Genomic DNA, 14,289 nt, shown 5'->3' on the forward strand with positions numbered 1-14,289 from the left:
ATTTCTCCTTTGCTATCAATTCCTGATTCTTTCAATTTCCTGTGGCAGCATTTCCTGCTCTGCCCTTATTACTTTCAGAATTAGCTCATGATATGGGCTGAGGAATACAAGTGAGGATGCAGTGGCCCTCCCTTACATGCACAGTCTACCAGGAATAGTTTCCTGGTAGCTGCTTTACTGGCTCAGGGGCTGCAAATTCCAGGATGTTTGACATGAAATTGGACATCCAGGCAAGTGCGGCTTTATTCCCAAAAAGTGGAACATTTTACAAGCAAATACTATATTACCTTATACATGAAACATTACAAATTAGAGTACTAAAAAGCTTCTGAATAAAGTATTCATTTTTTTTTTCTTACTGAAGCCACTTCAAGTATTTGGAGGGTTTTTGTTGTATTAGTAAATATATTATCTTACTTAAAACTTTAATATCCGATTCAGATATTATATTTAGGATTGAATTTCAATAAAGAATAGATCACTCTTTTGATGACAGCAGCATAGTTTCCGAAAAAGGCAAAATTTATTGGAATTTCAGACTCAGATTAAGAAACAAATATAGTTACATTTAAAATGTTGTCATTGTTTTTTAAGCATTTTTGAAATTAACCAATGATAGTAACTTATTGGGTACATTATTTTTTTCTTGAAAATAATTGCTTATAAAGCATATATCCATGTACATACACTATTAAGTAAACTAATTGATGTCTTATAAATGCAAGTTTCTCTCCAGAATACTTGATTGTAATTTTGTAATATGTATCTGAAAAAGACAAACACTTTTGACACCCGTATATGCATACTAGTATATGCATACTAAATTGTTCTCCTACTTGTTTTGTTTCTGCTGCATTTAAGTTACCATGTGAATTTCCCAACATGTACTTCATTTCCCTTGTAAGCCATTGCTAGTTTAAATTTCCAAAACAGTACCATTTAGACTTTTCCACTGAGATTATTTGCTGAGTGCATTCCTCATGGTTTTTTGGGTTTTGGTTTTGGTTTTGGTTTTTTGTTTTTTTACTGTAATCCACTTAGCAGTAATGCCACTATAACACTGTGGACAATACTGTCTTATGATATATATCACATTTATGATATATATCACATTATATTGTGATTGTTTACATATTTAATTCCACCTTAAATTGTGATCACGAAAGGATACGAAGCCATACTTCTGTCATGTTGTGTAATTTCCATCTCAACCTGTGGCTGGCAGTAGCTACTGAGGACATGTTATTTGAACAGAGAGCTAAGGGAACCCTCAGTTCTCTGGTTCTGTACTCCCTCCCCCTTTTTTCTTTTTTTTTCCCCCATTTCTCATCAGGTAGTGACTGTCACCGGCACCTAAGAAAGCTTTCTCTAGGGTCACTTAGCATTTTTGTGACAGATAAATTTCTCTAGCAGCATCTCAGTGTGAAGATAATGAAAATAGTTAAACCAGAAAAGCAATCTCATAGTTGGAAGTCTACTTCCTTCCTCTAAGCTTTCTGCATTACAAATAGATCTGGTCTTTTAAAAATTTCTCTAGAGTACTTTCAGATAACAAAATTATAGTTAAGTTTGAAGAAGTACTTCATTTAGTTGTGAGAACAACTAAATGTTGTATTATGTTTTAATTAAAAAATCATCTAGATAAAGGTAACATTTAAAATGTTATTAAATAATATCACACGGTTGCAGCATGACTGCAGTTTCTTTATTCAGAGATTATTTCTATTTCGACATTTCTCTGTTCTTAAAAGTAACTTATCAGATTCATAAAACTAAACTCTTAAGAGGGGTCAATTATATCTCAAAAAGCCTTATTTTTTAAAAAGGAGAAATAGTGGTTGGTTGATTTTTAAAAGGAGAGCAAGAATGTATCAGGTACCTTGCTCTCAGCCCAGTCTCTAGTACAACAATAATACAAAATGTTCTTAAGATCAGAGTTTTTACTCCATTGTGTTTTCAAACTTCCCCATGTGTTGTGTAGTTTATCAAGCTCTGATAAACTGATTTCATTGAATTAGTGGTTATAAGAAATTGGAAATAGGAAGAAAAAAGGGACAAATGTATTGGCTTTTAAGTTTTGTGATTCCAGGCCTGTTCAATTGGTCCTTGGGAGATAATTAGTAGCATATCTGAGGCCAACCAGATTTGGCTTTGTTTCCAAACAAAATTATTGCAAAGGATCTGGTCACTGTGAGCCCATCCTCTTGTCATCATTGATCTTGGACTTTGGATCCAGTGCTGTTAAATATATAAACCTTCACACACACCTACACACACACACACACACACACACACACGCACACAGACATTTGCTTACTTTGGCAAATTTATCAAAGTTTAGATAAGCAGCCTCTAGGAAATTATTTTAGCCTCTGGCTTTTGCCTGGCTGGGCAGTCACTGATGCCTACTCTAACAAATCTGGCTCTGGCCATCTGCCTAGTTGGGCAGGTTTTGAGGCTGTCTTAGATAATCTTTATTTAGAATCCCAAAGAAGAATATTTTGTTTGATTTTACCCCACTGGCTATTTGGACATTTGTTTTCCATCAGTAATGGCCATCTGGATCTGTTTTCAATATGTATCAGATATTTCACCACTTCTGAGTTCTTTTTCTCAAGCTATGTCTTAATGACATGATGGAAATGGCTTAACTTGGTGAAACAGTGCGTTTTCTCTCCCAAGAATACTCCTTTGGTGCATCATAGTCTCCTTCAGGAAGGTAAGTATAAACCAATTAAGTAGCAACAGACCTCAAGGAACCAAACACATTCTTTAAGACTGTGTTAACATACAGAATTGATTAGACCCTAGACTGCGCACACCAGTCTGGTGCCACTGCCTCAGAGAAGGTGGAGGTGTAGGGATTCTGTAGAGATTGGTGACAGCTTTCCCCACACCACTTGAAGCTCTCTGCTCTCACCGCAGTGCATATTCACCAGCAAGAGACAGAGGCCCCTGTGGTAGTAGCCAGACAGGCGTTTTACCTAGGCTGATAACTTTCAAGTCATCTTTCTGAAAGAACCCCGCCATACCCCCCAGGAGGAAATGAGCCTGCAATATTCCCATGCAGGACTAAATTTCATTTCCTGACATTTAGCATCCTCTCACACCACATGACTCTGTTCTCTTCAGAGTTCTTTTCTCGCCTTTACAGCATGCACTCTGCATTGCCATTATTTATTTACTCCTTTGTCTCCCTAGAAGCATGCTAGGAATTCTTATAGAGGTAGGGATCTTGTCCTATTCAGCTCTGTATTCCCAGCACTTACCATAGGGTGTGCCACATGAGAGTACCCAATGCATGCAGAAAGACTGACAGTCAAGAGGGACGCGTGCTAAGCAAGCAGAAACAAAATTGTAAAGTGCCAAGTACTCCCAGCTGAATAGTCCTTAAGGAATTTAGCTGCTTTTATTCCAGTGTCTGAACCCTGTTCTTTCACTTAACAGACTCTTATATTAATAACCAAATTATCTGGGTTTTACTGCTTTGCCAAGAACGACTGTGACAGAAGTCTAAACTGGTGAATGATCTATTTGCTTCTCAAATGTACTTGAAAGGGATTTCTAGCCTTAGATTAAGTTTCATATTATGGTATAAAATGGTAAAAAATGTCCTGTGAGATTGATGACCTCAAAATGAAGGGTACAGATCCTGAGAAAGGAGTGAAGATTCAGTGTAAAGCTGTTTAAAGTTGACTCCGGAAATCTGTTAGAACAGAAAAGTGCCATGTCCGAATATTAGGAATTCTCTATTTATGTGAGCAGATCTGATAAGAAGCGTCTATGTGGAATTGACCTTATCCTATCCACCAGTCTGCCTATTCTGATGACCAAGAAAGTGATAAATAAGAGTCAAAGCAAAGGATATTTCCCCAGAGAAAAGTTCAGATATAAAATTTTTAAGTACTTGGAATTTAATCTATGACATTATGGGGTTAGTCACAAGAAGGACAAATTATTAGGAATCAGAAACTCATTTTTACCAACTTGCCTCCAGGATAGACCTGAACAGGTTGATCACACCAGTCAGATAATTGGAGAATATAACATTTTTTAGAAAAGATAGTCAAGCTGGCTGTTTATCATGTCTTGTTAGGGAGCCAGAGGTGGGGACTGGGCTGATGGACCATTTTACAGTTGTTCATATCACAGAAGACTGCATTCAACCCATAGTGATACCCATCTTCAGGGCCTTCTAATATCAGAACGGCTTTAAAGTACTTATCTCACATTTTGGTTTTTCAGCATCACCCTTCTATGCAAAAAAAGAATGCATGCTCTGCTTCTTTTGCCTACAACAGACTTCCTTGGTAGAGGAAAGCAGATGAAGTTACATCCTTAGATTTTTTACGCAGCTCAACTGAAAATTTGCAGTAAGATTGAAATGCTTCTAAAAATTGACCACAATACAGTACTTAATAGCAGGAGCCTTCCTCCAGGTGCAAATTACCTTATGGATAGGGACTATATATTTTTCACTTTGGGTAAACACAGAATGATAATGGGGCACCTGGATGGCACAGTCAGTTAAGCAACTGACTTGGTTTCAGCCAGGTCATCAGGGTCATGAGACTGAGCCCCGTGTCAGGCCCACACTCAGCATGGAGTCTGCTTGAGATTCTTTGTCTCTGTCTCCCTCTGACCCTCCTGCTCATACTCTCTTTCTAAAATAAATAAATAAATCTAAAAGAAAAAGTAATGATGGTGGTGATAATAACAGATAATAGAGAATACTTATTTGAAAATGTGTGTGTGTGTTAAATATGTAAATATGTGTGTGTATCCCCTGTGCTGGGTTTTGAACATGTAATTTAATTTATCTACTCTCTCAGCAATCCCAGGGAGGAATTACTCTTGTTATTTCCAAATTTTAGATGAGGAAAGTTAGTTTAGATGAGGAAATTTTAGTGAGGTTAAATAACTTGCCCAGCTCATACAGCTAGTAAATGGCAGAGCTGGTTTTTGTTTGTTTTTTGTTTTTTTTTTTTTTAATTTTATTTATTTATTTGTCAGAGAGAGAGAGGGAGAGCACAAGCAGGCAGAGCGGCAGGCAGAGGCAGAGAGAGAAGCAGGCTCCCCACTGAGCAAGGAGCCCGATGCAGGCCTCGATCCCAGGACCTTGGGATCATGACCTGGGCCAAAGGCAGCGGCTTAACCAACTGAGCCACCCAGGCGCCCCAGAGCTGGGGTTTAATAAGCAATGAATATGTATTCAATTGATGGCCTTCCTTTGGGGGGGGGGAGAAAGTCTTGCTTAGTAAGATTCTATTTTCTCAAAGATCTCAACCAATAGGGACCTCTGCCACATCTATTTTTTTTTTTTTTAAGATTTTATTTATTTGGGGACGCCTGGGTGGCTCAGTTGGTTAAGCAGCTGCCTTCGGCTCAGGTCATGATCCCAGCGTCCTGGGATCGAGTCCCACATCGGGCTCCTTGCTCAGCAGGGAGCCTGCTTCTCCCTCTGCCTCTGCCTGCCACTCTGTCTGCCTGTGCTCGCTCTCTCTCCCGCTCTCTCTCTGACAAATAAATAAAAAATCTTTAAAAAAAAAAAGATTTTATTTATTTGACAGAGAGAGAGAGATCACAAATAGGCAGAGAGGCAGGCAGAGAGAGAAGGGAGGAAGCAGGCTCCCTGCGGAGCAGAGAGCCCGATGCGGAGCTCGATCCCAGGACCCTGAGATCATGACCTGAGCCGAAGGCAGAGGCTTTAACGCACTGAGCCACCCAGGCGTCCCTGCCACATCTATTTTTATTTGGAATCTTAGCCTAGATATTTTTTCAAACGGACACAAATCACCCTTCTCCTTTTTGTGATTCTTGTTCAAATTCGTTGCCCACTGTGGGCCGTTTTCTTTTCCAGTCTGTTCATTTTGCTATTACTTTATTTATATAATGTCAGCCTGAAGAAACAGATTGAGAAAAGGAGGTATCATTGGTTAGTGAGAAAATCATTTTTTTGAAGATGTTATTTATTTGACAGAGAAACAAACAGCGAGAGAGGGAACACAAGCAGGGGGAATGGGGGAGGGAGCAGCAGGCTTCCTGCTGAGGAGGGAGCAGCAGGCTTCCTGCTGAGCAGGGAGCCTGATGTGGGGCTCAATCCCAGAACCCTGGGATCATGACCTGAGCCAAAGGCAAATGCTTAACTGAGCCACCCAGGCACCCCAAGAAAATCATTATTTTTAAACAAGGCTCATGATGACAGATTTAAAAATTTTTGTTACATATATTCTTTTCTTTCTTAGCTTTCCATATAAATCTTGCATACTCAAACTATTTCCCATAGGAAACATGGCAAAATATCAAGATTGCAAATGTTAGTAGTTTTAATAGTTGAGAACTTTTCATTTAAGTTACCCTTAAAATTAGACATAAGCCCTTAGAACCAGTCTCCAGGATTCAGTGTTTTAGGCAGACAATCATACCATTATATGTATAGAGCCAAAAAGATTAATACCCACTGGATCCTTTTTATTCTTCTTTACACTGGCAGTTTGATCAAAAGATGATTCACCAATCTGCGTCCCTCACTCCCTTTGAGCCCTGGCTCACAATTCATCTCTAGGAAATCTTTCCTAATTAACTATACTCTGCTCTGATCAGCCTTTTGCTTTATATACCTTCACTATGGTCTGGCACCCAGGTTGTGGGGAATAGAAAAGGACAGAACACCGTTTTTGCAGAGACATACTTTTAAATGAATGTGTGCTCCTATTGCAATCATAAGGGCATTGATTTTAAATATACATATATGGTGCTCCTGGGTGGCTCAGTCAGTTAAGCATCCAGCTTCGGCTCAGGTCACAATCTCAGCATCCTGGGATCCAGCCAGGATCTCAGCATTCTGGGGTCCTGTTGGGCTTGGCGCTCAGCAGAAAATCTGCTTCTCCCTTTCCCTCTCCCTCTGCCCCTCCCTGCTGCTCATGCTCTCTCTCCTTTACTCTCTGTCATAAATATTTGAAAAATAAGTAAATAAATAAATGAACATACATTCTATATAATGTGCATACGGTTCTCTTACTCCGTTCTCAAGTGCTGTTGCTACCATGGTCATGCGCAAGATTGTGCTGGCTCGGAGCTAAGCCCCTGCTTACGTATCTGCTCCTTTGGTGCTTTCCCCTGTGCTTCAGAAGCTGCAAGCTGCTTAGGAAACTGTTGATAGAGGGTTCACTTCACCCTCCTCAACTCCTTCACTGAAATCTGCTGCCTTCTTTGCTTTCTAGTAGATAAAAGGCTAAGTTATTAAAACCCAGGGATAAGTTTCCCACTTAATTATCATGGTGACAACTGACCTTTTCCTTTAAAGTATTATATTTAATTCATTCTTTTAGAGACTACTAATTTTCGTTGTATCTTACTTATTGGTTCTGTCTAATAAATTCTGGCATGGAGGATACTGAGCCAATGATATATTTATATTCAGTGAACATGTAATTTAACATTTATGTTATTCGCCTATACTCACTGACTTCATTTTCTGCCCTGTAATGATCCAGTTTTCTCCTTCACCTCTTGTGCTGGTAGCAATAAGAAAAACATCACGTTCTGTCTTCACCCCTTCCATAACAGCATGCTTGTTTCTGAAAGTGTCAGACTTCACCACTGCATGCCTTTGGCTAGCACGCATAAATGATCAAATCACTGAATTTAACGAACTATTACATCTTTACATTTTTTTGGTTTTAAATATAAACATCCAAACTGCGAGTCACACTCAAATGTATAGCACACTTTTTTTACATCATTTGCTGTCAAGAAACATGACTCTGTTATTGCCCCTTTAGGCATCTCTGCCTTCCAACAGAAGGCAGTACCTTCACAAGGCAAAGAAACCTTCAGAGCCCCCTTCTTGCCTAGATGAAGTCCCAAGGTTCCAATTTTTTTTAAAGATTTTTTAAAGATTTATTTGAGAGAGCATGAGGGAGAGAGAGAGAGCACAAGCAGAGGGAAGTGAGGAGCAAGGGAGAGGGAGAAAAAGACACCCCACTGAGCAGGGAGCCTGACTCGGGGCTCAGTCTCATGACCATGAGGTCACGACCTGAGCCAAAACCAAGAGTCAGATACTCAACTGACTGAGCCACCCAGGCGCCCCATCAAGATTCCAATTTTAAAAGACCAAAATGGAAGAAGCGGACCCAAGCACAGTGCAGGAAGGTATAGCCACCTTTGTGGATATATTGAGTTGCCCCAGGCCTCCAGAATCTGGTCCTTTTTACCGACCCATGGGTGGCCCTCATCCTCAAGCTCACAAAATGGCTACTCTACCTCCAGGTATTGCATCAGTATTTCAGAGCAGGAACAATGGTGAAGAGGGAAGGCAAAACTGCCTTCTACCAGACTTTGCCTGCTGTTAAAGAGCTTTCTCAGAAGCCCAACTAGTTACTTATATTTATATCTCTTTGAGCAGAATTAGCCTTAAGAGAGACTAGAAATAGACAATTTTAGTTGATCTACTGCCACCCAGAGTAAAACCAGGTTTCTTTTGATGAAAAGGGAGAGAGAAATGGACATGGAATTAGCAAACAGCAGTGTCTGCATCAAAGATAATGTCTCTACAAAAACGTCAAGTTAACTTTGACTGAATTCCAACTAAAATAATAATTAGGAAACTACCATTATGTGTCTATAGCCTAACTTCAGAATCTAACTTTTGAAGTGAACTTTAGCAGCATGTAAAGAAAATTAATATTTTTCACCACTGGGGGAAAAAAAAAATTCTGCAAACTTTAACTTTCTTAAGCCCAGCTCAGGAATAGAAAAATAAATCTAAGAAAGGTTTTAATTCTGAAAATACTCTGCTAAAGTATCTGGTGTTATTTGGGGTTTTTTTTGTGTGTTTTTTTTTTTTTTTTACCAAGAAAGTATCTTCTCTTTGAAAGGTCCCCTATTATAAAAATGGGATTAGAGGGCACCTGGGTGGCTCAGTGGGTTAAGCCTCTGCCTTCGGCTCAGGTCATGATCTAAGGATACTGGGATCGAGTCCCGCATCGGGCTCTCTGCTCAGCAGGGAGCCTGCTTCCCCCCTCTCTCTCTGCCTGCCTCTCTGCCTGCTTGTGATTTCTCTCTCTGTGTGTCAAATAAATAAATTAAATCTTTTTTTAAAAAATGGGATTAGGTAATAGGAAGTAGTCATGGGACTCTAAAAGCTTCCTCTCAAGATCCCTTCAATTCTAAAAGACCCGGGTAGAAAGATAAACTGATAGCATTTTATCAGATACACACAGCCATCTTATTCATGTACTGGGGTCATTCAATCTTTCTGGCAGGATGTTCAGGCAAAACACTTGAGTATTTTCCTGGTGGGTATATTCTACCTGTCCTGAGTATTTTCCAACACCTGTCTAGTTTGGTTCTGAGAGTGTAAAAATAACACCAAATATGGTAGACTATCACTTTGATAGCATTTATTTTTGTTTTTAATTCAGCTTATGCACTAATTCAGAAAATGCCTGAGCATATGATTGAGCAGAGCCGGCAGCTGCCAGTGTGATGAAATCTGGGAACTACAGGAAAGACCGCCCCCACAGACATGCCGATTCAATCGTGTTGAAAGACTGCTAAGGCATGTTGGCTAAGTGCATACTGTCCCTAAAGAGACAGTTAGTTTCATATTACTGTTCTATAACTGGTAATATCTTAGAGCAAAAGAATATATCAAGTGATTTGGTAGAGTCATTTAGGATAGAGGTGGAACTCAAGACAGATAAATTCCAGTAAGAGTAAAAGCAAAGTCCAACTGGGGCACTACAGCATGGACCCCAGCCCACCTGGAAGCAGAGCAAAACATGCCCAAAGAAAGAATCTCAAAGCCAACAGAAAGATACCAAGACACTCTGCCTGCTTCACACTCTTGCCCTGAAATTACCTGGGATGCTATGGCCTTTATCAGAAGGGAAAAATTCCCTTATTCTGTGATAAGCACCACTTGACAACTTTTAATTGTTCATAAATTTATGTTATACATTAAAACCAGGGTTAAGTAAAAAGTAATCTAAATAATTTCAAAAAGAATAGTCATTCAATTCACAAAATCCTAATGTTTAAGAGCCCAGTAAGATAAATGCTGGAATATATAGGTAATACTATCAGTAGAGGTGAATCTCTAAAATCATTGCGACAATCCTGCCCAGATTATCATTATAAAGTACTGTAACCTGCTGTAGCTAAAGCTTCAAAGTGAATGAAATAAATGTGCCCTTCTGCTACAGAATTTGTATTTCAGTGCTACCTAATTTGTGCTAATGTCTAACTAGGTTAAGCAGCTATGTTTATAACATAGTTCCAAGGAAGAATTATCTGTTAACCATACAGGATTTGCAGTATATATGGTCATTAGTGAGCAAGTCGACAAGTAGTTAAGTATTGCTGACAAGATCAGGTTAAACACATACTGTGAATTTTTTTTAGTTTGGAATAAGTATTTGAAAAGTACTTTTAATACTGAAAAATGTAGCTGTGATTCTCCTTCAGATAGTAACCAGTATGTATCTGTAGTAGTTCTTTTTACAGTACTGTAATTCCTGTTCAATTAGAAACAAATATATATTGAGATCTACTATGAACAAAACAGACATTGTTTTAGGAATTGTAGAAACTGTAGTGATAGGAACACATTTGCTTCTCTCAACATGTTTAGAATCTAAATGGGTGATGAAATAAATATAACCAACCACGATATAAGGTAGAGTTCAAGTCTATAAAATTGAGGGGCTTGAGAAAGACTCAATGGATATGTGGCATCTATGATAGCACTGAAGGCTGACCAGGGTCCTAGTAATTAGAGATTGATGAGAGATGCCATTCTAGATCAGAAGAAGAGGCACACAGGTATTAGGTATATTCACTTAAGAATGTGGAGTCCAGTTTGTTAAGAGTAACATACAGGCAGTTAGAGAAGTAGTTCTTGTTAAGCACTTTAAAAGCAAGTCTCAAATAGAATAAGCAATCTAAAATTTGTATTAAAATACAAAAGAACCTGAATAGCCAAAGCAATCTTGAGAGAGAAGAACAAAGCTGGAGGCATCATGCTTCCTGATTTCAAACTATATTACAAAGCCATATTAATCAAAACAGTATGGAATAGGCATTAAAAACATATACATGGATCAGTGGAGCTGAATAGAGAGCCCAGAAATAAGCCCACACTTATATGGTTAATTAATTATGTCAAAAGAGCCAAGAATGTACAATGGTGTTGGGAAAACTAGATGGCCACATGCCAAAGAATGAAACTGAACCACTATTTAATATCATACAGAAAAATAACTAAAAATGGATTAAAGACTTGAATTTAAGGTCTGAAACCATTAAACTCCAAGAAGAAAACATAGATAATAAGCTCCTTGACAATGGTCTTGGAAATTAGTTTTTGGATTTGACACCTAGAACAAAGCAAAAAAAAAAAAAAAAAAAAAGAAGAAGCAACTAGCATTACATCAAACTACAAAGCCTCTGCACAATGAAGGAAACCATCAACAAAATAAAAGGCAGCCTACTGAATGGGAGAAAATATTTGTCAATCAAATACCAAATAAAGACTTAATATCCAAAATATATAAAGAACTTATACAACTCAATAGGAAAAGCACAAACCAATTACAAAATGGGCAGAGGATCTGAATAGACATTTTTCCAAGGAAGACATATGTATGGCTAACAGGTACATGGAAAGATGCTCAACATAGCTAATCTACAGGGAGATGCAAATCAAAACCGCAGTGAGGTATCTCTTCACACCTGTCAGAATGCTAGTATCAAAAAGAGAAATAATAAATATTGGTGAGAATGTGAAGAGGGAACCCTAGTGTTCCCACTGTCAGTGGGAATGTAAATTGGTGTAGCCATTATGGAAAACACTACAGAAATTCCTCAAAAAATTAAAAATAGAATTACCACATGATGCAGAAGTTCCACTTTGGGGTATTTATTCAGAGAAAAAGAAAACACTAATTCAATCGTATACATGTATTATCCATGTTCACTGCAGCATCATCCATAATAGCCAAGACATGGAAAGAACCTAAATGTTCACTGATGGATGAATGAATAAAGAAAATACGGTGTATATATATCCAAATATATGTGTGTATATGCACAAATGCATACTTATTTATATGTATGTGTGCACATACACACACATACAATGGATTATTATTCAGCCATAAAAGAAGAATGAAATCTTGCCATTTGTGACAGGTATGGATCTTAAGGGCAATATGGTAAATGATATAAGCCAGACAGAAAAAATTAAATAAATACCAAATAATGCAGTTGTATATGGTATATTTAAAAAAAAACAAACAAACAAAAAAAAAAAAAACCAAGCTCATGAATATAGAGAAGGGACTGGTAGTTGCCTGAGGTGGGGGTTAGGGAGTTTTGAAATGGGAGAAGGGATTAATGGAAAGGTACAAAGTTCCAGTTATAAAATGAATTAAAGTATTAGGGATATAATGTACAGCATGGAGACTATAGTTAATAACTATATTAACTAAACACTATATTGCATATTTTAAAGTAGCCAGGAGACTGCATCTTGAAAGTCCTTGTCACACACAAAAAAGAATTTGGTAACTGTATAGTGGTAGATGTTAACTGGACTTACTATGGTGATCATTTTGCAATTTATGTAAATATCAAATCATTATGTGCTAATATGTTATGTCAATTATACCTCAACAAAAAGTATATATCTAACTATTTGTAGGACCACCTCATTATAGAATACATTCCTCTGGGCTCTAAAAGAATATTTCTTTTATGTTTTATTAGAGTGAATAGATTTGGGGACTGTTCCCAACACATGTCTTAATAATCAAATGGTAAAGCCACTTTATGTCTTTAAACTGATTCCTGTATCCCCTCATATTACGCTTCCCATTGTCCACTTTTTAGTCCTCACTTTGATCCATCTCACTTTCAGTCATCTAGGGCCAAACAGTAACTTCTTTGTCACATCTGCATTTTCCTCATGACCATATATGTTGATGTCACACAATCTAATCCTATTCCTCCTTGATTTGTGTGGACTCAGAATGAGAGCCTATCTGGTCTCTGAGAGATCATAACTGTTCTAAGACTGAGTTATACTGAATTACTGTATACTGAGTTATAACGTATTCTTAGAGCACCTGAGTATCTCAGTCAGTTGAATGTCTGCCTTCGGCTCAGGTGATGATCCCTGGGTCCTGGGATCGAGTCCCACATCACCCACATTGGGCTCCCTCCTCAGTGAGGAGTCTGCTTCTCCCTGTCCCTCTGCCTGCCACTCCCCCTCTTGTTTGCTCTCTCTCTCTCTCTCTCTGTCAAATAAATAAGATCTTTAAAAAAAGAAAAAAGAAAAAGAAAAGAAAGAAAGAAACATTCTTAAATGTAGGATAAAACCCTACCCCCAAGATCTTTATGTTATCACTGGCATTAGTGTCATGCACTGAAAGTCTTTATCACACCACTGAATTCAACACACAAGACACTGTCAAGTATTCTCAGATTCATCTGAGTAATGAATTATAGCAGTAATACGGAGAAAAGATTTTGAGCTTTGTAAACCATCAAGAGAAAAAAGTCATTCACCAAAACTGTAAAGTTTTTGAAAGCAATGTTCTCCTTTGTTTTCCTTTCAGCCCAATTAAAGGAATAGGAAGATAGAAAGTGTTAAATAGGTCAAGCATTTATTTTTTGTCTGAAAACTTACTATCTTTATTTGGCTTTTTCTGAGATGAGCTACAACCAATATGTGTTTTAAAGATGTTTGCTGTTTATTTGTAGGTTCAAGCCAGTTATGCAACACACTATGAAAATATTTTCTTCCTGTTCTGGGTTCTGGAGCAGCTTCTTCAAAAGGAAACCAAAGAAGGCAACACTTCAAGTGTAGGGCATGATGACCAAGAAATCAAGAAATTTCTTCAAAAGCATGATGAAACTATTTTCCAACTCTCTGATGCATTTCCTTTATTTACTTTTTATTTATGGAGACTGGGCGTTCTCTTGAACTCAGTAGAAACTGTTGACAGTAACTCACTTCCTTAGCAATTTACTAAATATCAGAAGCATACTGAAGTATGAAGATCTTCTGCTTAAAAGATTTTCAAGAATATTTTTAAATGAGCATTTTAAATGGATCTCTAAATATAATCACTAATTCAGTAGTTTTAAATTGTATATAAAACATTATGAGTCTTATTTCTATACTAAAATCAGCCAGTTTCAATTGAGAATGTCCTTATTTCCACCTAACTATATTTTACAATATGTTACTCAATATAGTCTAGCTCTAGTATTCTCTATAAT

The 14,289-nt window shown here is 37.8% G+C and overlaps 1 protein-coding gene across 1 annotated transcript in view; it reads left to right on the forward strand.

The window, feature by feature from the left end:
• MEI4 (meiotic double-stranded break formation protein 4) overlaps positions 1-14,040 on the forward strand; it is a 237,941-nt gene extending 223,901 nt beyond the window's left edge. The window contains exon 5 of the mRNA XM_047734094.1: positions 13,768-14,040. Coding sequence (XP_047590050.1) covers positions 13,768-14,028 — 261 coding nt within the window. The 3' untranslated portion in view covers positions 14,029-14,040. The remainder of the gene's footprint in view (positions 1-13,767) is intronic.
• The last annotated feature ends 249 nt before the right edge of the window (positions 14,041-14,289 follow it).

Source organism: Lutra lutra, chromosome 6, assembly GCF_902655055.1.
Source record: "Lutra lutra chromosome 6, mLutLut1.2, whole genome shotgun sequence".
Classification (NCBI taxonomy): domain Eukaryota; kingdom Metazoa; phylum Chordata; class Mammalia; order Carnivora; family Mustelidae; genus Lutra; species Lutra lutra.